We start from the raw sequence: 26,663 nt of genomic DNA, 5'->3' as shown, positions 1-26,663 counted from the left end.
AGCAAAGTGTGTAGGAAAAAGACAGCAGACATGGAAAATGATCATATCAAAATGACCTGTTTTATAGAAATAGAAATTTGCAGACTAAGTGGTGAATAAGAAATTAATTTAGGAAATTTCCACTTATTTAATAATTAATTTTATTTAATACATTTGATTTTCAGACTGTAGAATCTGTATCTGAGAGTATTGTTAGTCCTTATATGATTGTTGGTCTGTGTTAATTCATATTTACTTTTATTCTTTCTGTGCTATATATGTTAATTGGCCTCAGATAGGAAAATTACAAAGAAATTACTTGAGCTAGCTGCACAGAGTTGTAGTATCTATAGTTGCTTAAAAGGCAAGACAAGATAATGTAGACTCTGGTGAATTATTTTAGTTTGAAAATATGCACTAAAAGGGTATGGCAAATAAATACATTTCAGTGATGTAGCCACAGGGAGTGAAATGTTGAGGAAGAAACCAATTTGTACAAGAATTGGAAGACCATGCTTGTTCTGGATGCTTCCAAAGGTTCTCACTTGGACACTATTTTTTTTTAAAATACTATTAACTTGAATCCAAGGAAGTCCTGGTTCTTATTTGTGTTTTGTCTTTTGAGGCATGGGAAGAAATCGGGTGTTTTGAGGCATCAATCCTTGGCCCAGGGATCCCTTTGTATTTTTCAATAGAATATAAAAGCCTAAATGATATTGAGTGCTCTTTTCCATGGATGGTTACACCATTAACTGTGTACTACTCATCTGCTGTTCAGATGCCCAGTCATGTCTGACTCCTTGCCACCCCATGGACTACAGCTCACCAGGCTCCTTGAATGGATGTACTCATCTGAATGGATCCTAATTTGTTCAGTTTCTGTTGTATCTAACCAGATGACTGGACAGTGAATGCTCCTTCCTAAACAGATAACCTATTCTTATGCATGTACAGTATCTCCTGCTTTGAGTTTTCCTCGAAATCATTTCTTTTTCTTAGACTGAGATATGAGGAGAAATAAAGTAGACCATCATGCCAATATGTGAACCTCTGGGAACAAAAATGCTTACTGATTAACTTTCACAAAAATCTTTCAAAAGGCCCCAAAGCTTTCTAATTATTGAAAAAGCCTGTGAAAAGATGATTGGGCAGTGAGAAGTGGGCAGAGGGAGGTATTTGAGTAGGTAGAAGCCTGGCCTTACAGTCTAGAGAACAGTTTTTCCTTTTTGAGTTTTAGTTACAGGTGATCTTGATTTAACTTTAAATAATAACTAATTTAATAATAATTTAATTTTTAATAATAATCTCTGGTTCTTTCTAATCCCACAGGTTAAATGAAGAGGGTACTTAATGATTCTGACTTCCTTATGGGAGTTAGATCTTAAAGCACTTACAAAAAGCTATAAATACTACAGAAATGCAAGAGATTCACATTGTTGACTTCAGATCAACTGAAAATGGCTTTGAGGAAATAATACTCGCTTGTAGACTAAGCAAAGAATTCTTTGATCATTTTTTGCCTCTGCATTGAAGGAGCTAGTTTGACCAAATTGTCAGACAGGATATAGACAGGTGCCATTGCACTCAGCTATTTTCCCTTTTGTGAGAGCCTTGAGTTGAATGTTTCTCTGGGCAGCTAATCCTTGGCACCGCAGCTTTGTTCTGAGAGTGGCATCTGGCACTAGATTGATTTAACCGAGTCTGAGGTTTGCTCTTTTCAGAATGTGCTCCCTAGGCAGCTTCTGTGTTGCTCTGACATGACCACATGCTGCTGCTGCTTTTCCTGCCTTCCAGCACCACGTGTGAGGCTAAGACATTCTGACACCTGCCATTTGGAACCTTTACTTGCTGAAAAATGTCAAGATTTTCAGACAAGATGAAGACAGATATAACTGATCATTCTTCCCTTTCTCAGAACTAGGCTGAGGGCATTTGTTCATAGATGGATGAGTTGCTATAGTAGTACAGTTCTGTTAGTTTGGAGAGAGGCACCCAGATTTGCAAAACAAGCGTCAAAGGTGTTTCTGTGTTCTTATTCTCCTTTGTACCTATTTGGCGTGATATTAATTTGCTGTTTGTGTAAGGAAAGGTTTTAGTGATTATCCTTTGGATTTCACAGGATAAATGGTGAGAGTTGGGGGCAGAGGATGCAGATCTCCTTGCACCTTATTGTCTTTAAGAACCTCACTAGGAAATTGTAGATTTTGGAGGATGAGCTTCTCTTACGATCATATTGTCATACAGATGCACACACACATAACTGTCAAAGACAGACCTCCTGTTTGAGGTCCTTGCTGCTGCTGCTGCTTCCTGTTTTTTTTTTTTTTTTTTTTTTTCATTGAGCCTTGGTGTTCTAAGATCAGAGGACTGATTGGTAAATAAGGACAGGAGGAAAAGTAGGGTAACCTGCTGAGTTTGTTCCTGCTAGTAACTGGAATCTAAGTGGTTGAAGAAGGGGCTTGAACACTGTTATAAAATGAAGGCTTAAAAAATTTATTATTTTGCTTTTTCTTACCTTTCAATTTTATGGATAAATTATAATTGGTTGTTGGCTATTAAGTAAGCTTTCCTTTATTTCTTTTAAAAAATTTATTTATTTTTAATTGATTCTTTATTTTTGTGTCTTGATCTTTATCTCAGCTCTCAAGTTCAGTAATGTCGCAAAGATGGTGATATCTTAATTTTGTGTAATTTGGGAAAGATGTTCTAATGACTGTAGTTATTTTGAATTACAGAAAATGTAAAGTGATTGGATAAGATGCCTTATAAGTTTTTATTAGGAGCCAGACCATTTTGAGAGACTGTGGATCTCTTATGAAACTGTATTCTCTGACATCTCTTTGGACAGCTTCTTAAGTGGCTCTGGGTGGCTCAGTGAAAAAGGAGACTGAGTACTGGCCATCAGACTTGTTCTTGTATTGTGACTTATGAAGACTAATAAAATAATAAAATCCATCTCCAGCAACTGAAAGGCAATGAGGACTAATGGCTTTTATGTTATGAATAGGGTCCATGAATTAGAACATAAATATTTGAAAACATTTTATAGTAGAAGCCTAGGAGTTCTTCAGTATACAAAGCTTCTTGCTTTGGGTCCTAGACTGGCTTGAATTATATAAAGAAGGATTCTTTTGCAAATTTAAATGGGTTTTAATCTTTTAACTGGATCCTTCTTATTACTGTAGTTTTTCCATAAAATCACAGAATCTGTATCTTAGGTCATGGTTATAGAAATAGTATTCATATAACTTTGCTTTTTGTACATGGATAATCAGTGGGAGAGGGGTTTGGGGGAGAATGGATACACGTGTCTGTATGGCTGAGTCCTTTTGCTGTTTACCTAGAAAACTGCCACAACATTGTTAATTGGCTATACCCCAATACCAAATAGTTTAAAGTTATCAAGAAAAAAGGAAAAAATATAAAGCAAGCATGTAATAATTTGGGTTTTACCCTTGAAATGAATCATCTTAATATTGGTTCTACCTGAATCAAATGTATCCTGTATATTCCTGAAGTATGTTTTATGCATTTGCAAGTTATGATCTTAGATAAGATTTGAATTTTAGCTGCAATCTTTGACTCTTCTTCATTCAAGGTACAGTAAATATTCAACAAAGGGCTGTACTTGTATATGAATTATTTTAAATGCCCTGATATGAAAAACTAATAAAAACAGAAATCAAAATAAATGTATTTCTTTCAAGTAATACAGTCTTTTTCTATACTATTTTCCATGGTACACCATTTATCTTTATTTCTACTAGTTTGTAAGGTGGAAATATTTCTTATATTCTTTAGTTTATTTTTTAATTGAAGGATAATTGCTTTACAGAATTTTGTTTTCTGTCAAATCTCAGCATGAATCAGCCATAGTTATACATATGTCTCCTCCCACTTGAATCTCCCTCCCATTTCCCTCCCCATTCCACCCCTCTAGGTTGGTACAGAGCCCCTGTTTGAGTTATACTTATATTCTTAAGAATGGTATCAAAATGCATATACTGACCAATGAATGACTCTGAAAACACTGACACAGAGGTCCATGTTCTTTAGTGCCAGCATGCCATCCACTGTTCTCAGCTAGGCCCACCTGCAGCTGAATTTATTAATTCTATAATGTATTAAAGCCAGCTAGTTGCAAGTCTTTATTCCTTTTATTCTAAAAAGATTAAATATGTTTAGGATGATAGTTGTGATAGGCTTTGCTAAAGCAAAACAGAAAAGCAGATACTATGATTGATATTTGCATATTGCTTATGTGAATGAAAGCCGTTAAGCTTTCACATTTTTCAAGGGCTTACTATTTCTTTTGAATTTTTGAGGCTTTTTTTTTTTTTTTTTTTTAAAGAAGAGCCAGCATCAAGCACTTTTATTGCAGTAATAAAGCAGGGATGGGTTAGGGGAGTAGGCAGCAATTTCTTTCACCAAATCACTACATAGGACAGCAAAGGGTGAGAGGGAGAAGCCAGGAATCTCTGAGATCAGCAGGGGTAGCTGGCCATCAAAACACAAGAGATGCTGTGACGACCAGCATCATTTTCTTAAGGTAGAATTCAAGGATTTGTCATGGCCATGGCATGATGGCCTGGGCTTCTGAGTGTTAAGTGTCTACAAACAGCACGTTAAATTTAACTTTTGATTAAAGTTCTTAAAATTATGAAGTGGAGCTTGGATAACTATGAGATTACAAAAGTCCTGGATATCCATTACAAAAAGCACAAGATGGAAAAAAGGCAGGCCCTGAAAAAGGCGTCAGAGGCCCCTGTCGGTCTGGGAACAGACACCTGTGGTGTCCAACATCTCAGTGAAAACAGTTTTCTTTCAAAAGGCAGAGGATTTAAGGGGAGAATCGGGGGGTAGGGCAGTGGAGGCAAAGGCTCTCCCCCTTCCCACTTTAGTTTTGGGTAGGGCTTTTAATTCAGCCCAAGGACATCTCTCAACTTGGAGAATAGTTTGGCCCTGAAAAGTGTCTCAAGTCTGCTATGGCTGTGCATTGCAGCATTAAGAATGTTTAATTTATAACAGAGAAAACTTTCATCCAAAATAAGATAAAATTAAATAATATCCTTGTCCCGCCCCCTCCACACACCAGTTCCTGTTCTGAACTTAATCCATTACTTGTTTTAATACCTGACTAATACTTAACTGAAAACCTAGAGCCAAAGAACTAAAACTCAGTCTTCACCCCAAAACAAAAACAAACTAAAATGAGTAACTTGAGGTTTATGGCATCTCGTTCAGGTCAGCACACATATGAGGAGGAAGGGGGAATAGTGAAGCTAGTGACAGAACGCATTCAACTAGGGAAGATGTTTACGGGAAGAGTGTAGTGGAGCATCAGGAGAAGCTCCATTCAGTCTTGTAGGTAGCTGGAGGCGCCCTGTCTTTCCATGGCACATCAGAGAATAGGGACTTCAGGAAGGAGGCCAGTCGTATCATTCCACTCTTAGAAGCTCCACGTCAAAGATGAGAGTAGCATTTGGTGGGATGATGCCTGGGTGCCCTCTTGCACCATACCCGTAGTCTGGGGAGACAGTCAGCTTGGCTCTCTGACCCACGCTCATTTGGGCAATCCCTTCGTCCCAGCCTCGGATCACCTGCTTCTTGCCCAGCACGAACTTAAAGGGTTTGTTTCTGTCCCGAGAGGAGTCAAATTTCTTTCCATCTTCCAGCGTCCCCGTGTAGTGCACCACGCAGGTCTGGCCGCGCTGCGGGAAGGTGCGCCCGTCTCCAGGGGAGATGGTCTCCACCTGCACTCCCATGGCGGAGGAGGCGCTGGCCGCTGGGCGGGCAGACAGGTGGGCGGGGTAGACCGAGAGCCGACCAGGCGGCGGTTTTGCGGCGCTGCCTCGTCCCTCCACGCAACGGCTGAGCGCGTGCCCTGGCGCGCGCGCCTCCCTCGGGCTTTAGAACACTGTTTCTTAAAGGATAGTTCTAGACTTTATTAGAATTTAAAACTTTTCCGTTTCCCAAGACCGTTAGAGAAATGAAAAGACATGGCAAAAATTGGGAGAAAATGTTTGCAAATTATGTATCTGATGAAGGACTTGTAGTTGGAATAGACAAAGAACACATAATTCGATGAGACAAGCTGATTAAAAATGGGCAAAGATTTGAATAGATATTCCACTAGAGAAGATTAGGAAAGGCCAGCAAAGACATTGAATAAATATTCAGCATCATCAATAATTAATAAATGTAAAACAAGCTACAAGTAGATAGCACTTCATGACCACTAGAATAGTTGTAGTCAAAAAGACAGACAACAGCAAGTATTATCTAGGAAATGAACAAACTGGAGTCCTTATTCGTTGTACCTAGGCAGTTTCTTAAAAATTAAACATGGATTTACAACCCAGTATTTCCCCTCCTGGAAATCTATCCTAGAGAAATGAAATGTATGTACACACAGAGACTTGTAAATAAATGTTTATAGCAGCATTATTCACAATATCAGAAACTTGGACCAACCCCAAATTCTTTTAACTGATGAATAAGAGAATAAACAAAATGCAGTATTTCTAGAACAGTGGAATACTATTTAGCAATAAAAAAGAACTAGTGATACTGCAGCATGAATGAATCTCAAAAGCATTATGCTAAGTGAAGAAGCCAGACAGAAAGGCCACATACTTTATGATTCCATTTATATGACATGTCCAGGCAGGTGAATATCTAGAGACAAAAAGTAAATTAGTGAATACCTGGGGTTGGAGATGGGAATGAGTACTGCAAAAGGGCACCAAAGGATCTTTTGGGGATGGAAATATTCTGAAATTGGATTTTGGTGATGGTCATACAACATTGAATTATATACTTAAGATGGGTGAACTTTATGAAATGTAAATTATACCTCAGTAAAGGTTTAAAACCTTTATGGTCCCAGCAGCATCAGTATCACCAGTAAACTTGTCAGAAATGCAAATTCTCCACACCAGTAAAGCCGGAACTCTGGACGTGTGTGCTTTAACAACCTTCAGCAGATTATGATGCAGCATTGAGTTTGATAACCATGTGAGAATCAAGGAAGGTTAAATGGCGATGTGGGTAGTTTGGGTACAGCTTACATACATTCAGTCTACCCTGTTACTGTAACTGTAGGAAAGGTTTGAATTAAGGATTGTTGTAATAGAGTTAAAGAAAGTTATAGGGCAGTGGGAGTAAAAATAAACTGGCCTTTCATGTCCTTGATATGCCCCTATGAGAAGCTTGATGATTGTGATGTTTGTGTTCCACATATATTAGTAAATCCCTGTGTTCTTTTAGACTTGCTGTTACTTAATGAACATAGCATAAACAGGTTCATTTGCCATAACGACAGTGGAAGTTTAGATCCTTGAAAGGAATTATTTCTCCTAAATATTTACACAGTATAATATAGCGGAGCCAGAAATATGCAGTTATCCCAAAAAAGTAAAGATCTGACCATAGATAAAGAAGTAAATGGAGCAGCCTGCTGAACTGAATAACTCCTTCTCTGCCTCTGTCTGTTCAGTGTACTTTTGAAAAGCACGATTAGAAAAAGCAGTTAATCTAGAGTCGTCATCTTAGGTTTGGCGTGTGCTTTCAGGGTTTGTTTGTTTTTTTTTTTCTTTTTTTCCGCTGAGTGTTATCTGGGTGGCCAAAAGAAATTTCTGAAGTTTCTTGGTTGCCCCAGAAAAGGGTCTGATGATTCAAACTGGAGACTGGTGGTTGGTGAATGTGTTAGGTAACGTTTGTAGATAAATAAGGTCACCATTAAACGGGGAGGGGGGATGACTTCTGCAGAGGTATAAGTTCACGTCAGAGGAAAGGAACGGTTGGCAGGGAGGGGGATTTGAGGTAGAGACAAACATAAGACAAGGAAGGAAAGGAGGAATGAGTAATAGTGTTAAAAATAATAAAATGTGTATGATTTATTAGTGGAGTTTACTGAGATTGTCAGCAGTAGCATTTGGGAGAATACTGGGGAATGTAGCACAAACCATTGTTTTTTCCAAAACTTGATTCAACTATAGATGAAAAGAACTGAGCTGTTAGCTGCTCGTAAAGTGTATCTCAGTTTCTGTATCTCTCTCGGTAATTATTTTATTTCTCATTGTCTTTTTCTCTTTGCTTCTCTCCTTTTTTTTTGTTCTTAGAACTTTTAATAATTCAATTGTATTATTCAGCACTATTATTAGCAAAATATTAGAATATTATTACCCTCTAAGTTGGTAATTCTCATTCTGACTTCTGTTATTGGATGGATAATAAAGGAATAATATATCTTGCAATATTCTGAAAAAGTCTATGCCATAGCAATCTGAATTCCACATATTTTTATTAGTGGATAAATTCCCCAAGATCTATATAAGTTTAAAAAAAAAATAGAAGGCATAAAAAAGAAAAAGTAAGCCTTCCTTTGTAAGAAAACTCTAATTCATACTCTTAGATTTATATCTAAATGTAGAATTACATTTGAACAAGAATAAACAGATAATCTGTTATTACATGAGTAAATACAAATTAAATGCCTTAAAATCTGATAGTTTTGAAGTTAACCGCAAGAATCAGAAGCACACTTTTTGGTATGTTTGGGCAGTAAGGATGGTAGGGAGGTTGACATCATGTTTTTTAAAATCAGGACATTTTAAAATGTTGACCAAAGCACAGTTTAATTGTAAAATTAGATGAGTGTTTCTTCCTTGGCCTCTTAGTTTTGGGAACTTTTACTAATGAACGTGAACTATTTACAGTATTGCTGCAAACAACAGCCTATTCCACGGTTAGTGTCATACTCTTTGAGCATGTTTTCTTGTCCTGGTGCAGTGGGGCCCTTCTCCATGCACCCAGTGTAAACTCACTTAGGCATCAGGCCTCCTGCTTGGTTGCTCCTGTGACTGTCTTTTTTGTGAGCTTCCTTTAGTGGTATTGTACAGTACTTGTATCAACTTCATGTTGGACTCAAATGTAGATGGGGAGGGGCGGAACGGAGGCTTTCCCCGCGTGCTCTCCCCCGCCCCCACCAAGGGAAACAGAAGACAGTGAAAGGAAGGGAGAAAGAAAATGAAAGGAATGCTTGCCCTGGAGAGTGGTAGAGACCCACAATTTCTGCTGCTTGCATTCTTTGTCAGAAACTGCTCTGCCTCGGTAGAGGGACCCAACCAGCTGCAGATGGAGAGAAGCTCTGCGTCTCCTTTGTCCCTCAGCTTGTTGATTGGCTTTCCCCATGACGGCATTGGAAGGTACCAGTGATTTTTGTCATCCTTATCTGTGAATGCCCCACTGACAGCGGTCAAAGTGATTTAAATGTAATTGTTTTGACACATTGTGATACATTGTAGCAGCTCATTATCATTGTAAACATAAACCAGAATTAGATTCTCTTGTGGCGTGAGTACCATTGTTGAGTTTATAGGCCAAGAGAGTAGGTAGCTGGTACTTCGAGGAACCCCAAATTCTAAATTACAGTTCTGTTTGGAAGTAATTTGGGTTTGTCTTTTTTAGGTTTCTTTTGTGGGTTAACAGTGTTCATCTGATATGATATGAGACACTGAAGGAAAAGTAGCCCAGAGAAATCTGTATGGTTGAAATTCTGCTTTGTTGATATGATGGGATGTCCATCCCAGGGTACACTCACCCTCTGTTTGGTAGACATTTTAAGTTCTCATAGGCCTATTATGGGTCCTCTGTGTAATTATTCTACTGTTGCTAGACTCATTCTCTTTGGAAAATGTTCATACTTTGAAAGATAACTCAGTTTTTTCTAAAAAAACTGTGCTAGTTGGAGAATTGCTTCTAACTGGTCTTCCACCAGATGGTGCTAGTGTTACATACCTACAGGTAAATTCCTTCGCTGTCATTGTGATCTTGAGGTTGTGTATTTCTGCTCTTTTTCTGTTTAACCATATTTTGCTTTTAGTGTGTGTTTTTTCCACACCCTACTTTCCTGGTGTATAACCATGTCGCCTCACATCTTTTTTGTGGTAGATAGTGAATTGATTTTGCTGTGGTGATTCACTTGGTGGATAGATTCACAGGCCAAGGACTAAGTTATAACTTAAAGACACATAATATATTCTGTATGGTAAAATTTTTCATCATGCATTTGCTTTTTGACCTGTATGTACAAATTGAGAGTTATTCTTGACTTTTCTGTTTAGTTACTTTTCTTTCATGTTATAAAACAATGTCATATTACTACTGTTTGAGGTCTCATAGGAGTCATGTTTGGAAATTATTACTAGCCAATGATGTTTACCCACATTTAAGTTAAAAATAATTTTCATAATTTTAAAAGAAAGTTTGGTTAAAAAGAATGTTGGCTATTATGTGATATCAGATCTCCTGGCCAGGTAAACAATGGTCATTTGAAACCTGAATTTTATAAACTTTTTCTTTTTACAAATAAATATAGTTATTGCAGAAAAATTTAAAGAAACCAAAATTCATTTAAAGGAATAACTGATAGTTCAATACTATTAATGTTACCATAAATGTTTCTTTTTTCTTTTTATATACCTATATTTTAAAAATATCAAAATTGGTCTTATGTCATAGTTTTATAACCAGCTTTTCCACTTAATGCTTCACCACAATAATTTCTGATGACAGTATAGTTTTTCATTAAAGAGCCCTTTAATGATAGGCATTTTGATTTCAGGTTCTTTCTTTCAGAGCCGTGCTATGGTTAATAGCACTATTTATTTTTTTGTGTAAAATAAAATTTCTTTCATATAAGTTCCTAAAAATATATTAGCCAGTTCAGAAAGAATGGATATTTTTGTGACTTGATCTTTATTTTCAAATTACCATCTGAAAGAGTTTTACAGTTTCAACATCCTTAACAGTGTGGGATCTTGTTTCCTGGCATCCTTAGGACCACCAGATTACCTTAGTTTTTTTTTTTTTTTTTTTGGCTGCATGCAAGGCTTGAGGGATCTTAGTTCCCTTGACCAGGGATTGAACCGTGCCCCCGGCAGTGGAAGCACGGTCCTCTAACCATTGGACCCCCCAGGGAATTCCCACTTTAGTTTTTAAAGTGACTAGATATTGCTCATTTGAGACTCCCTGAAATGACAGTTCATCACTAAGTAAAGGAATTTAAAATTGATTTTTTTAAAAGTAAGTATTCTTTAAACATTAAATCCTAGAGCCCCTTTTATTTATGGTGATTTAGGTTTTGGCCTTGTCTCCTATTTTCAAAATACAAACAACTATTCTTTCATACTTCAGAACAGATTACCTCATAGCAAAACAAATGATTAACTTTTTTAGACAATTTCTCTTACTTGTTGAGAAATTTAGGTCAAGTCATTTACCTACCTTCTTTTCATATAAATGTTTCTCAGTCTGAAAATTTAGAGGAACTACTTTTAGATAAATTATTTTTAAGACTTTAGTGAAATGAGCTATGCATTTAGCATCAAAAATTTTTAGTAACTATTTTTTTGGTAGGCAGAAGGAGGGAAGAAAAGGAAACTGCTAGATATTGATAAGACTTAAGAAATTCTAATATACTTTTGTAAAAATCGAAAACATCAGCTATTATTAGTTTAAGCAAATATGTCCTGGGTGATTTTTGATATCTTACTAAACATTAATTATGTTTTCATTTAAGTAGGTTACCTTTGAATTAAATTTTCTTTTTAACATAGGAAACATGCGATTTATTTTAAAATAAGAAAAACAGAAAAGCTATTTTCATATCTGGGAAATAAGAGGAGAGGGGGAGACTTATACTGAGGCTTCAAGCAACCTTGTAAATGAATGTGAAAACTATTAGCCAAGTAACAAAACAAACAGCTAGTTTTCCTCTCTCATGAAAATAATTCTCTAATCTCACTTTGGCAAAAGAAATTACCATTCTTTAATATCAGAATGAATAGTCACTGTAAGAAAAGTACTTGCAAATGTGGCTCTAAAAGATTCATCAATGTACAATTTATCTTGGTAGAGGAGACTTATAAACTGTGTAGAAATAAATTCTGTGGTCTAAATATATGTTTTAAAAAATAAATTATAAATGATGAGATTTATGTAACAGCATTGACTTTTACTTGCAATAACAAAAATTAGTGTTTTTCACTTGCAGACTTTTTGTTTAAAACATTTTAAATGAATTTAAAAGTAAATGTATCTATATTATGGGCTTGTTTTTTAGGTTATGAGTGTGTGGTTTTTATATATATATATATATATATATATATATTATATATATTATTTTTTAATAAAAGGCCTAGAAAGACTCTAGTATAGTGCTGATTTAAATAAAGTGCTTTAAGAATGATCAGTTTCATTCTCCAGAATTAACACATTAACTTATAGATCTGGGACAATATAAAAGTGCAGTGGTAGCTTCTGAAGTGTAGTTTTGTATATTTAAAGTTTGAGATACCATATTATTTATTTTAACATTTGCCAAAACAAGCAATTTGAAGGGATTTTAAGTACTGTAATAATTTTAAAACTTTTGAGTTCAGATAGAACTGTGTCAGTTAAATTTCCCCAAAATTATAAATTTTGCTCAGAGCCTTGTCTGTTTTATGGCAAAATAAATAAAACAATCAAACTGCTAAGATTATGAGCCTAATTAGTTTACACCTGAGTGAAATTTGTTTTGTGATATATGATACGTATTAAATGTTGGATATCTGGATATTGTGCAGAGTTTACTTTTGCTTTCCTCAAACTATGCTAGAGATAATTGAAATAATTTTTTAATAGTTTATTGGGAAACTTCCTAATAAGCAGAGCACCTTGTAAAATCTCACATATAATATCTATCCTTAAACTCTAAATACAAAAGAAAAAAAAGGAAGAAGGCAAATGCTGTAACTTTTCTTAGCTGCTTCTCCTGGAAAAAATCATCACTGCTCCCAGCTTGATTTATTTCATTTAATTCTTGCTACATAGATTTCTCAGATCCTTATATGTTTTATATTGAAGTAATCAGTGTTGAGGTTTTTCTGTTCATTTAGATTATTTAAGCATTCTGATCTGCGCTTAGTACTGAACTGTTTATTGGACCCATGCTATCTAGTAACTAAAGCATGTGAAATTTACTACATTTTGTATTGATTTAATATTAATGTTAATCTAAAATCTTTGGGTGCAGCGTGTCACATCTGTTTTGTATTCCTCTGTTTAAAAGAAGTGGCAGTATGGTATTTGGAGGAATATTTATTATCTGAGTGTTTTTCTTTGCAACAGTTTCCCTCAGTCTTTTGAGAATTATAACTTCCAAGAGACAGTGAATCACCCAGAAAATTCTCAGGTACCCAATTGCTAAAGCCCACAGTTAATTGGAATTTTTATTTACCGTTTAAGTTCCCTTTGCTCAAACATTGGTAATTTTGGAGGCTTCTGGCAATGACAGAATATAAATTTGTGGTAAGATTTTTTAAAATACTCTTTTTTCTTAATAATTGGTCCTGCCTGCACTTCATGGATACTCTGGGTTTTTTTCTTTTTTGGAAAAGAACTTTGTTAGGCTGAGTGTTCATTTGTGTTTGAAACTAAATTTCCCATGGCTGGTGGCTGAATATTCTTACTTATCCTCAGTTTCATAAAGGGGTTGGCTTTGTGCTTTGTATATAATACACACCTCTTACTGTATGTTGATGAGGGTTTGATGAGGAACAAGATGAGCAGCCTCGCTTTCCAATTGAAGAGTGTTCATTTTCCCTGTTAGGAAATTTGGAATAATAGATCTTGTTTGCAAAAAATATATAAATCTTCTTGTTGCCCCAAGTAATCCTCTCAAGTCTCAGTGGCTTATAATCATCAAAGTACAATTAGGAGTTCTGCAAAGAACTCTTTGGAGTAGCAAACTAACTGTTTTACATTTTACTTATCAGTGTTGACTGGTTACAGTAGAACAATATGTTAGAAGTTATCTGCTCAACTTGTCTCATAATGAAGTAACTACTGAAGAGCAAGAAAGGGAGAGGTTTCTAAGAGTAGATAAAAAATTAAGCACCACCATGTTTCTTCTTTCGATTATTGACACCTAGATAGTCACATGGTAGAGAATCAAAGGTATTGTAAATACTTAAAGTCTATGATTTTTTTACATATTATATCATTAAGAAAGCCCATAATTTTAAAATGTTGGATGAACTGTACAAATGTCAACCTCTGTACAGCTGTCATCTGTAAGAGAGTGCTGCCAGTGTAGTTTGTAAAGTATATGGAGCCAGAGAAGAAAGAAAGAGGTTGTGTGATGGCTTGATTAAAGAAACAAGAAATGGTTTAAAACCTGCCTAAAGTGATATGTTTCAAGTTTACTGAAAGGATGATTTGAAACCCTCCTGAAAAGAAGCGGGCTGTCTGATCTTCTTCCTTTCCACATTGTTGTTGTTAATTATAACCAAGTAATAATAATGGTGAAGGCTTCCCAGGTGGCTCAGTGGTAAAGAATCTGCCTGCCAAGCAGGAGACGTAGGTTCGATCTCTGGGTCGGTTAGATCCTTTGTAGAAGGAAATGGCAGTCAACTCCAGTATCTTGCATGGGAAATGCCATGGATGGAGGAGCATGGTGAGCTGCAGTCCATGGAGCCACGAAAGAGGCTGACATGACTTAGCGACTAAACAACAACATCAGGCAGCATTTATAGAAATAGTTTTTGTGTGTATCCACATACATGTCTCTGCGTTCCAAGAAGCTTTGGAATGATTAATTCAGACAAGAGTCATAAGTGTCAGTCTGTAATGGATTATAAGCACAGGAGAAGCTAAGTATTCTGAAAATTTTGTTGGCCTTATAGAGGAGTATCCATTGTGTTCATTTATAAACTCTCATTACTACTGACAGAAAACAACTGAATGAATTCATTATGGATTTAAGCCTGTGTATTTCCTATGTGAAGAAAACAAACATTGCTTAATCACTTATGTTAATGAATAATCATACAGTATAGATCTCATTGAAATATAAAGAGAGTGCTTTGCCCTTCAGTTCTCTTATAATACCTGCTCTCGTTCATTTATTTTCTTGGGCAGGCAGAAACTTTGGCAAATGATATTCCCCTCTTCTTTCTTCTCAGTATCGTCAATGAAGCAGGAGCATCAGTCTATAGTGTCAGCCCTGAAGCTAACAAAGAGATGCCAGGACTGGACCCTAATTTGAGAAGTGCAGGTAAGAAACTATGCACCATCACAGAGGTGTGTGATTTTAGCATTTTGGACTTAAATTGTAGCAAGCAAAATATTTAAATATCTAAGAAATTTTAGAAGCTGTATTACGGGCATGTTAGAAAGAAAGTGTTTGATTGGAATAATACTGGGAATTATGGAAAAGAGGTGGAAGAAAACTGCTTTTAAGGAACACTGCACAGTATTCTAGAGTATGGTGAAAAATTAGCCTGAAACATTATTGGTAAAATTAAATGCTGGAGAGTTAATAGTACAATAAGACACTCTCAGCTCTCATTATTATTATGAAATATTACTATTACAGTTTTTTGTTGGAGAAAAGTAATGTATTAACATAAAAATATTTAAAGTGCAAATGCATAAGCAGGCACAGACTTTCAATCTGTTGCAAAATATTTGCTGAATGACCAGTTTCTTTTGTTTTGCTAATATGAATTTCCATTAGTGTATTGTTTCAATAAGCCTGATTTTATTTTAGTTGTATAAAATTGTTCTGATTTCTGTGTTGTGGGATAGTTTAAATCTTGTGTATGAAGAAATTAAGATATTTTGAGACATCTAATTAAAGTAATTGGAATCACAAGCAAAATATAGATCTGGTCAGAGCATTTTTCTATGTAATAAGTGGATATTTAGACTGCTTTGTGAGAAAGGACTTGTGTGTGTGTGTGTGTTTACTGATTTATTATTTTTTAATCGAAGTATCATTTATTTACAGTATTATATTTGTTAGGTGTACAGCTTTGTGATTCAGATTTTTACATATTATATTCCATTAAAAGTTCTTACACGATAATGGTTATAATTCCCAATGCTGTACAGTATATCTTTGTTGTTTATTTTATATTTAGTAGTTTGTATATCTTAACTCCCCAGTTTTAGGAAATGCCAAATTAGGGGAAATAGACTTCTTATTTAATTTTTTACCCTTAAAGATTCTCATCAAATTTCATTGACTGTTCTTGAAATATATACCTGGAGATAGGTATTAGAAAATTTTTGCATTAATCTAAAGTTAAAGACTTCTTTTGTAATCCAAAAGACTTTGTAGTTTCCCTTCGGTTATTCATTCTGTGACACAGTCACCTGTCTACAGTGATCATCTCTTCAAACTCAGATCCCAGCTCAAATTCTTGCTTCTTCAGTGAAACTTTTCCCTGTCACACCAACTCAATGTGGTCTCTGCCTCCTTGCCATGTTCTCTTTTGATACTTGCCTTATATAAATAGTAATAAAATATTAAGAGGAAGAATAGCTAGGGTAATCAGTGGGAGCTACTAACACTAATCTTTTTTAAGCACTTAATATATGTGAAACATTGTGGTAAATATATTACCAGGATTATTTTATTTAATCTTCACAATTGCCCTGAGTCATTTATTACTCCCCCTTTACAGATGAGGAAACCAAGGCTTAACGAGGCCATATGGCCAAGTAAGTGTGTACATAATATTTGTGTATTAACTTATAAAGTAAAGGAATACTTTACAAAAAGTAAAATTCGGAGCCTCCCTCCCAAGTTGGCACTGAAAGATGGTCACCTAACAGGGCATTTGATACAAATGCTATGTAGGTGCTGGCAGTCCCTCAAACTTCCCCGTTGCTGCTCTTTCCTTTCCACTACTAGCCTGTGTGGGTACATAACTGCCACAGTATTGTAAGGGAACAAACTTATAATGCTCTAACAAGACTCTATGAAAATAGGAAATAATAAAAAAGAGAACTGGTATGTAGTCCTAATTACTCTGATTTCAAAACCTAGCTGTGTCTTCAGTTTGTGATTCACTGCTGATGTGCCTTTTTTCTTTGTCTTAGCTTATTTTCACGTTGGCAATGACTGTGTTTGATCCGTATCAACTCAAAACACCTACCTAGACATTTTGAGTCTTCATGGTGTCTGGTCCTAGAATCAAATGTTGAAACTGAGAGTCTCCACTCTTGACTTTCTAGGGCCCCGCTTCCTTTTCAATTCCTATTTTCTGACTGGGAGTCTTTCTCTTTCCTAGTGATTGATGCTGGGGATGACTTTACACTTCATTTGAGATCTAACTAAGGGTGTGGATTTTACCTTCAATCCTCCATAAGTTTACTGTACAAATATAAGAGAACCTCAACATTCTTACAAGTGTTAAACATATGTAAGAAAATGACCTTTATCTTACTATATCTTTTTGATCAGTTTATCAGCTTATTGAAAACAAGTTATCCTTATATATGCTTACATTCCTCTCATAAAAATTCATTATATGGACAGGATTTAAATTGGATGAGTAGAATGGTAGATAGTTGGTATTAAAATGTTTATTTCTGATTTAAAATGAAGTTTAAATATCCTTCACTGTCTTCTGAAATCTCATTAAAATGACAGTAACTTGATAGAATGAAGGCATAAACTACTAGGACAAGGAGAATGGGGAAGAGAAAATAGCAACAATAGTTTTGAAGCTGGAAATCAGTTGAGATCTCAGCTTGAGAAATTGAAACACTGAGACAGCATTTTTGAAAACAGAACTAACCTGAAATAGATCACAGAAACCCTGAGGGACTTAGAGAATACACCAACACTGTTAGAAGTATCTTGGGAGGCCTGAGAATGGGTCTAAAATAAGAAGATGGATTAAAAGTCTCTTTAAAAAAACAGTGAGATCAAGTTAAGCATAGAATACCATATAACCCAACAATCCCATTTCCAGGTATATACTCAAAAAATTGAAAACAGGTACTCAGCAAATACTTGTACACAAATGCTCATAGCAGCACTATTTACTATAGCCAAAAACTGGCGTTGGTCCAATAGCTGAATCTCCATCAGCATGTGAATAGATAAAATGTGGTCTGTCCATATGATGAAGTAATATTTTCAGTAATAAGGAATGAAGTAACAAACAATACAATACAAGCTATGACATGGATGAGCCTTGAAAACATGCTAAGCAAAAGAATCTGAGCACAAATGGTCACATATTGTATGGTTTTATATATATATATATATATGAAATGTCCAGAATAGACAAATCTGCAGACACAGAGAGCTGGATGGTGGTTGCCAGGGACTGGGAAGAGGGACCGCTTAATGTGTTCGGGGTTTCCTGTGGGGGTGATGAAAATGTTTTGGAACTTGATAGGGGTGGTGGTTTGCACAATATTGTAAGTGTACTAATACCACTGAAAGTTACACCTTAAAATGGTTAAGTTTATGTTATGTGAATTTCACATCAGTAAAAAAAAAAAATGAATTAGACCTAGTCCACAAAGCTGAGTAACTCTCCTTCCACTTCTGCAGAAGACTGGAAAATTGAAGTATCAGGGTCTTTTCAAATGAGTCAGCTCTTCACATCAGGTGGCCAAAGTATTGGAGTTTCAGCTTCAACATCAGTCCTTCCAATGAACACTCAGGACTGATCTCCTTTAGGATGGACTGGTTGGATCTCCTTGCAGTCCAAGGGACTCTCAAGAGTCTTCTCCAACACCACAGTTCAAAAGCATCAATTCTTCAGTGCTCAGCTTTCTTTACAGTCCAACTCTCACATCCATACATGACTACTGGAAAAACCATAGCCTTGACTAGACGGACCTTTGTCGGCAAAGTAATGTCTCTGCTTTTAAATATGCTATCTAGGTTGGTCATAACTTTCCTTCCAAGGAGTGTCTTTTAATTTCATGGCTGCAGTCACCATCTGCAGTGATTTGGGAGCCCGCAAAAATAAAGTCAGCTGCTGTTTCCACTGTTTCCCCATCTATTTGCCATGAGGTGATGGGACTGGATGCCATGATCTTAGTTTTCTGAATGTTGAGCTTTAAGATTACCTTAGAGAGGACTAAAACCTCCATGCAGGAAATCAGGGGATTCTAAACAACACAAGAGAAAATACGTATAGAAACTGAGATCATAGATTTCACAGAGAAATGGCCAAACTACCTTGTAGTGAAGCCCACAAATGACAAACCTCACCTTTGAGCAAAACACTTATAGTCAGGGTTTTAGTACCCTGCCTCTGATGGAAAGTCGTCGTTCACTTAACATGTAAGGAGAATTTATACTGTTAAAGATAGATACCAAAATATGAGGCAGAGGGTGGGGTATATATACTACATGAAGAAATAGAGACTATGTAGAAAGAAGGAAAATAAAGAAAAGGCTTGACGTCCTTAGAGAAAAGATACTTCACTCATTTAAGGGTATATTTACATAAAATAATTAAACCCTTTTTAGGTATACCATCTATGAATTTTTTAAAGCTTATACTAGTCAGGTCACCACAAGTGCTGCAATCAAGATTACAGATATTTATATTAGGTCAACAGATTTGTCAGCTCCTTATTGAAAAATGTAATTACTGATTAGAGGATCAAGATGTGCATTAACAGCATTGCAATTACATTTTAATCAGCATTTTAGTGAAAAAATTATAATTTGGAGTTCTTGAATGAAATAAGACAGCATGGGGATTAACCTGTCTTCCTCTGTTGCTGTCTGATGGCAAGGAGAAGTACAAAAATGAAGTGAGTTTTGGCCTTGAAAAATTTCCACTTTATAGTCTCAGGTAACAGAATAAAGAAAAATTTTAAAGACAGCACAGTTTAGTATAGGCTTTTAAGCAATACATTTATTTGCTCTGGAAGCTTTAAGATTCTAGGTGTTTCATGGATCTAAAGACCAATATAATTCCTTTTATCCTTTGTATATAAGACACCTTATAAATGAGGGGAGAATGCTGCTTTCAGTGGTACTGCACATGGCTGTAGCTCTGGTTGCTTACCTTTTAGGGGGTAATCTTCACTCAGTCTGGGCTCCCTTCCACAGGTTATGCACATTTTATTTTTCTTACATGCAATACACACACACATACACACAAACAGTGAATGGGTTCTCCTTCATGATATTTTCTTATTGGTTGTTGATGGCATATGATGGAGTATCAATTTTTGTGTGGGTATCTTGAAATCTGCTGACTGATTGAAATCTTATTAGTTCTGATATTTTTTTCAGTTGACTTAGTTGGGTTTTCTAAGAAGACAGTCATCATCTGCAAATAATAATAAGTAATCTAATTTCTGTCTTTTCAGTAATCGTGTCTTCTTTCTTTTCTTTTCCAATTGTGTTGACTAGAATTTCCTGAACAGTGGTGAATAGTAGCAATGATACAGAGAAGCACTGGCATCATATATGGGAAAAAATAGGTAATATTTGCCATACATTTGGACATTCTGCATTTAAAAAACACATAACAACTTCATTGAGATACAGTTTACATAGCACACAATTAACCCTTTTAAGTGTATATCATCATTTTTTAGTATAGTCAGTTTTATAACTATTGCCAGTATCCAATTTTAGAGCATTTTCATTGCCCCAAATAGAAACCCCATACCAATTAGCAATTTGTTCCCCTTCCTCTCTTTGTCCCAATCTCTGGAAAACACTGACCTTCTTTCTGTCTGTATAGATTTGTCTATTCTGGATATGTCATAGAAATGGAGTCATTACAGTGTGAGGTCTGTGACCGACTGGCTTCTTCACTTAGTATAGTGTTTTCAAAGTTTACCCATGCTATAGCATGTTATCAGTACCCCACTCCTTTTTATTGCCAAATAATATACCACCATACTGCTGTATGCCACGTTTTTTTTAATCCATTTATCAGTTGTTGAATATTTGGGTTGTTTTCACCTTTTCTACTACAATGAATAATGCTGCTGTGAACCTCCATGTACACGATTTTATTTGGACAGATATTTTCATTTCTTTTGAGTATGTACCTAGAAGTAAAAACTCAGGGACATAGGGTGACTCTGTGTTCAACATGTTCCATAAGTCTTTTTAACTCCTTTTACTGTACTTTCCTCACCATCCCTCCTCTGCTTCTGTCACCATTTCATCCTTTTCCTTTCTAGCTCAAAATGTGAGTGTGCCGCAAGTTTGGGGCCATGACTCTTACTCTGTCTTCATTTTCTTAATCAGCAATCTACTAGCCTCCTTTTGCCTGAACTACTTATCTATCTCTTACTTTCAGAAATCTGTTGTTAGCCTGATCATTATTACTGTTTGTTGCATAACGTTTCTCTTGGTTATCCTGCCAGCAGAAAAACAGCTCCATCTTCTCTTCAAAGCTTGAGCATACTGCTTTTCAAATTCTACTTTAAACAGTATTCATCTGTCTTTCTCCTCCTGCCTCTGTCTCTTCCATATTTGGTTTTTATACTTCATAGAATGAACAGCATCTGAAAGTGAAATGCCAATTCTAGAAATATTAGATCTTTGTCAAGAGTTATTTTACTGGGTACACTGTAACTCCAGAAGCCCTTGGGACTTATTGTAGAATTAACGTCATCTAGAAACCATCATTTTCAATCCATCATTGCTAATATTTAGCAATATTTGGATGAACAAATGATACACTGGCAGTGAACTGTTGGAAGGGAATCCAGTAGAAAATAGTTGAAAATCCTTTTATGTATCTCAGAAATGTTAAAATATGGGGTCTACTCGCACTTAACAAATTATATAAAATGCTGTAACTGCTTTCTGAGTTTTAGGTTTTAATAATGTGGGTTTTCCTGACGGTGTAGATTTGAGAGGTTTATGTATTGATATACTTTTATTGAATTTCTAATATTGCCTTCCTGTGCAGCATATGTTCTGATGCCTGTTACCTTAACTTGGTTTACTGTTGTGAGTTAATTGTTGTTTCTTTAATCTGAAAGTATTTTGGCAATGTATGTATTTGTTTGAAAATCATTCTTATTGTATTATATATATAAAGGCTAGAATAAAGAAATAATACACTTATCCTTTGGTAGCCTTAGGAGATTCATTTCAGGAACCCCTCTCAGGTACCAAAACACAAGGTTGCTCTTGTCCTTTATATAAAATAGTGTAATATTTACATATAATCTATGCACATCCTCCGATATACTTTAAAACATCTCTAGATTACTTGTAATACCTAATACAATGTAAATGTTATTTAAACAATTGTAAGTTCAATGTAAATTGTTGCTTAATGCGGAAAATTCAAGTTTTACTTTTTGGAACCTTATGGAATTTTTTTTCAGACATTTTTGACAGATGTGGAGGGCTGACTTTTTTGTTTTTAGAGGATACCACCTATGTCTCTGGTGGCATATGTTTCAATGTGTAACTATAAATGTGGTAATTAGAAGAAACCACTTATACGTCCATGCTTGTACTAATTAACGTTATGTGAAATTTCATAAGAAAGGTGTATGTGAAGGCTTTAAAATTCCCATCTCTTCTGTGGGAGAAATAGGCAGATTATAAGATGCCAGCTTATTGCTTTCTAAGCTTGTTTTGCAAGTTGCCATTGTCACTATCTTTTAGCAATACTAGTAAAAGATGTGAAAAAGACTTGAGTGACTGTGCAGTGAACCTGATGTTTACAGTAAACTGTAAACCCTGATGTAAACTGATGGGTTTACAGAGATGTTTACATCTCTGATGAGAGGTGGCACACATCAGAAGAGTCTGATAGTCACTTCTGAGAGCTGGCTTCTTTTACCAGTCCTTGAACAGTTTAACACAAAAGCAGCCATGGAATTTCCTTTAACGACCTTAATGTTTTCACTTAATGAATTTATATTTCATCCAACCTTCTATATGAGTAGGTGACATTGACTAACTTTCATATATTTAGAAAATGAATCCTGTTCATATGTAAACACTCAATGCATCTATGCTACTTGGGGGAAAAAAAGAGTTGCCTTAATTATCCTTAAGATTCATATTGATGAAGAATCGATGCTTTTGAACTGTGGTGTTGGAGAGACTCTTGAGAGTCCCTTAGACTACAAAGAGATCAAACCAGTCCATCCTAAAGGAAATCAGTCCTGAATTTTCATTGGAAGGACTGATGCTGAAGCTGAAACTCCAATACTCTGGCCACCTGATGTGAAGAGCTGACTCATTTGAAAAGACCCTGATGCTGGGAAAGATTGAAGGTGGGAGAAGGGGACGACAGAGGATGAGATGGTTGGATGGCATCACTGATGTGATGGACATGAGTTTGAGCAAGCTCCGGGAATTGGTGATGGACAGGGAAACCTGGTGTGCTGCAGTCCATGGGGTTGCAAAGAGTCGGACACAGCTGAGCAGCTGAACTGAACTGAAGATTCATATTAAATTTCTTTTTTCCAACTAAATTTGTTTTATAAGCTAGTTATAAGATTTTGTTTTTAAAAAGGTGATAATAAATGATGACGAAATAAAAATCATGACATAAGAAGCAATATTTGAAGTTAACTCTCTAGTCTCTTAAAAATGCAATGTGATGGTCCAGAAAGGGATGTAATTAGTACTGTGCTTGTGTTAGGAGCAAGCAGTTAGCATGCAGATCACTTCCCAGACTAATCTTGCAGTCATATTCAAGGCGATACAAGTATATTCACTAGCCAGCTAACTTGATCTCTGATTGCAGTAATTTATGATTCTATTATTTAGTCATCATTATCAAGATGTAGTCTTAATAAGCATATTTAATGCAAAGATGTGTATCATGTTTATAGTAATGCAGGGTTATTTAAAAGTAAAACAAATATCTACTTGTTCTTTAAATTGTGAGGTGTCCTTACATACTGTATTTAACGAATGAACAGGTAATTGTGTAAATACAGCAACTGTTTTACTTGTTTTTCCAAATATATAACCCTTTCAATGCATTTGAGCTTAGGAATGCCTAGGAGTTCTGATGACATAATTAATTTTGAAGTTTTGCATTCACTTTTTGTATGGGGGGAACAATCTTTGAAACTTGGTTAAACTGTTGGTCTTTTGTGGGGAAGAATAAAGAGGGATAACTGCTTATATTATAAGAAACTAAAATAGTAATTATCTGGATACTGCTTTTCACATTAAGCCGTACTTGTTTTCTGATTCTGTTTTTTCAGTTTCCATAGCAAGGCGTGTACAAGATCCATTAGCTGAGCTAGTGAAAATCGAGCCAAAGCACATTGGAGTTGGAATGTATCAGGTAAAGCAATGTGGATCATTTAATTTATGAAATCTATCAATAAAGAGAGCAGTACTCAAACCTTGGTATAGTAATTGTCAGTGGGAATAAGTTCCCATTTTCAACAGTTATACAGTTTGTAGAATGATAGGTATTATGAATTGCTCAGGAAGGAGTGAGTGTTTTATTCTGGTGTTTATGATTTTGATCAAGAGTTAGAATTAGTTATAATCAGTTTAGACACTATTAAAATGTTAGAGGCAAGTCTGAAGAGCCTCTCCTTTTAATGTTTTATAAAAGTGGAGGGGATGTGGATAAAACGGAGTATGTTGGCTCTTTTGGTAAACCCATATGAACTATTGATCTTTATTGATCTTTCCAGAAGAAGCCTTTGGTACTTTTTTTTTTTCCTGTTTTTCATTCCTGTTAGATTATTATAGTTTGTTTTTGTCATTTCCCAGTATGAGTTAAAAGCTTTCATTTTTGTTACTGTGTAGTAGTAGTAGTAATAGTGCTTATTGGGGGCAGGAGGAGAAGGGGACGACAGGATGAGATGGCTGCATGGCGTCACCGACTCGATATACATGAATTTGAGTAAACTCCAGGAGTGGGTGGTGGACAGGGAGGCCTGGCGTGCTGCAATTCATGGGGTTGCAAAGAGTCGGACGCGACTGAGCGACTGAACTAAACTGAGTGCTTATTGTTTTTGCAATTGTATTTTCAGTTCTTGAGGTTGTATTCCTTAGGCAATTGAGGGCAACACTAAATCTGGGTGAAATGAATCCATATTGGTTTAAGTGGTCTCCAGAAACCTCAAGTTGAATTATTTTCTCTCTGATGAAAGTTCTACTTAGGCCTGAAGGAGAATATTACCCTCTGTATAATTTTAATGAAATTTGAGTGATAGGTACTGTACTTTCTCTAAGGAAATACTATATTACATCATAGGATCTGTGACCACTAGAAATGGAAGAGAGAGACCTTTGAGATTATCCAACCCTACCCTCCTCATTTGACAGAAAAAGAAGCCATGTCCAAGAGTAGTTAGGATTTTTACCCAGGCTCACACTATCACAGCCTGGACTAACCTGTCATATATGAGACTTAGCTGGAGTTTTCCCATTTTATAGGAAGTTAAACCAAGAGGCATCCAAAGCTTTAACTGGACTTGTTGATTGAACAAGGATGGTTCCTAAAGGGACTAATCTAGTTAGAGACAGATAAAATATCTAGTGTCTAAAGAGTATACCTATTATATCAGTTTTATGATACAGGCATCATAGTTAAGAGAAGTTATATTAGTTCAAGGTGAAGCTATAGAATACCTCAACAAGATGGTGGAACAAAGGAAAGGGAAAGTCAAACTTATATAACCCAGGAGGCTAATAACCTGTTGGCATCAGGTCTTTAAGTAAATAGCAGGGACCTTGTCTCCAGATTTAGATTCAGAGTGGTGTTTAATGTGGGAAAACTTTGGAATTCATTCCAACAGCAATGAGAAGTAATGGAAGCGTTTTAAGCAGAGGAATGACATGATTTGATTTTTATTTTTGAATGTTGACTGACTATTCTAGGTGAAAGGTAATGGTGACTGGGACACAGTTAATGGAACTCAGTAGAAATGGAAAGAAATAAAATGTATTTTGTAGGGACTACTTGGTGATGTGAGTGAAAAGGAGTTGTGAAGAATTTGCCACAAGGGTCATGAGGATGCCTGAGCAAATTTGGTGAGGATAAGATGAGTAATCCAGTTTTGGACATGTTAAATTTGAGGTGCCTGTAAGAAATACAAGAAAAGATATCAGCTCAGAGTTGGATATACGAGTCTGAGATTTAGAGATATAGCCATGTTAACACTAGAGTACATACACCCTTGAGCAAACAGTGACACTGAGAAAGTGATCAAGATAGTAGGCTGAGCTCATGCTATTCTTTAACTACATTATCACCACCGCTGGCATATCCACAACTCCAAATTCCATAAGAGGACAGAAAAAGTGTACATATATGTCTGTACCTATATAAATACTTACTTATGTCAATCAACTGGTAATAGTCTGGGAAAACAAGAAAGGGTCCCACCAGTGGATAGAAATTATAAGAATTCTTAAAAGATACTAAGCCTGATGAGTCACATCCACAGAAAAATTAAGCATGGTGGAGCCACACCCCCAAAATATATAGACCAGTAGTGTTCGCTAACCAGAGTCATATTCAAGGAGTGGGGAGGAGGTCTTCAGGGTTAGGTAAGGAGGTACATACAGAATGACTAGGCCTGTGGTGACCCCTCTCCCTCACTTTTCTGTGAATCCCAATTAAAGCCCTGAGTATAATCGAGAGGCCAGAGAGGCTTGGTGATCCCTCAGGTAGCCTTTGATTGTCAGGAAGCTCAAGGAATTTCTTCCCGGGAAGACAAACTCCTGACATGTACATAACACCTGGCATCATATCCCACATTTTTTACTTGAAGCTCATGGTAGTGAACAGAACCATTATACACAGACAGACACAGAGAGTCTCTGAAATGACCTTGCTGCCAAGAGTCACTAAATGTTTGAGGAAAACCTGTGATAGAAAAACGAGGCTCCAACTTTAAGA

The 26,663-nt window shown here is 36.0% G+C and overlaps 1 protein-coding gene and 1 pseudogene across 1 annotated transcript in view; one reads left to right on the top strand and one right to left on the bottom strand.

Moving 5' to 3' along the window:
- Positions 1–26,663, top strand: part of SRBD1 (S1 RNA binding domain 1) — a 237,660-nt gene that overhangs the window by 116,181 nt on the left and 94,816 nt on the right. Inside the window, exons 15-16 of the mRNA XM_020903216.2 lie at positions 14,991–15,082; positions 24,004–24,086. Of these exons, the coding sequence (XP_020758875.2) occupies positions 14,991–15,082; positions 24,004–24,086 (175 nt within the window). The remainder of the gene's footprint in view (positions 1–14,990; positions 15,083–24,003; positions 24,087–26,663) is intronic.
- LOC110143579 (peptidyl-prolyl cis-trans isomerase FKBP1A pseudogene) lies at positions 5,191–5,814 on the bottom strand (annotated as a pseudogene).

Source organism: Odocoileus virginianus, chromosome 2, assembly GCF_023699985.2.
Source record: "Odocoileus virginianus isolate 20LAN1187 ecotype Illinois chromosome 2, Ovbor_1.2, whole genome shotgun sequence".
Lineage (NCBI taxonomy): Eukaryota > Metazoa > Chordata > Mammalia > Artiodactyla > Cervidae > Odocoileus > Odocoileus virginianus.
The sequence above is the reverse complement of the archived record's forward strand: the minus strand, read 5'-3'. Positions and strand labels throughout refer to the sequence as shown.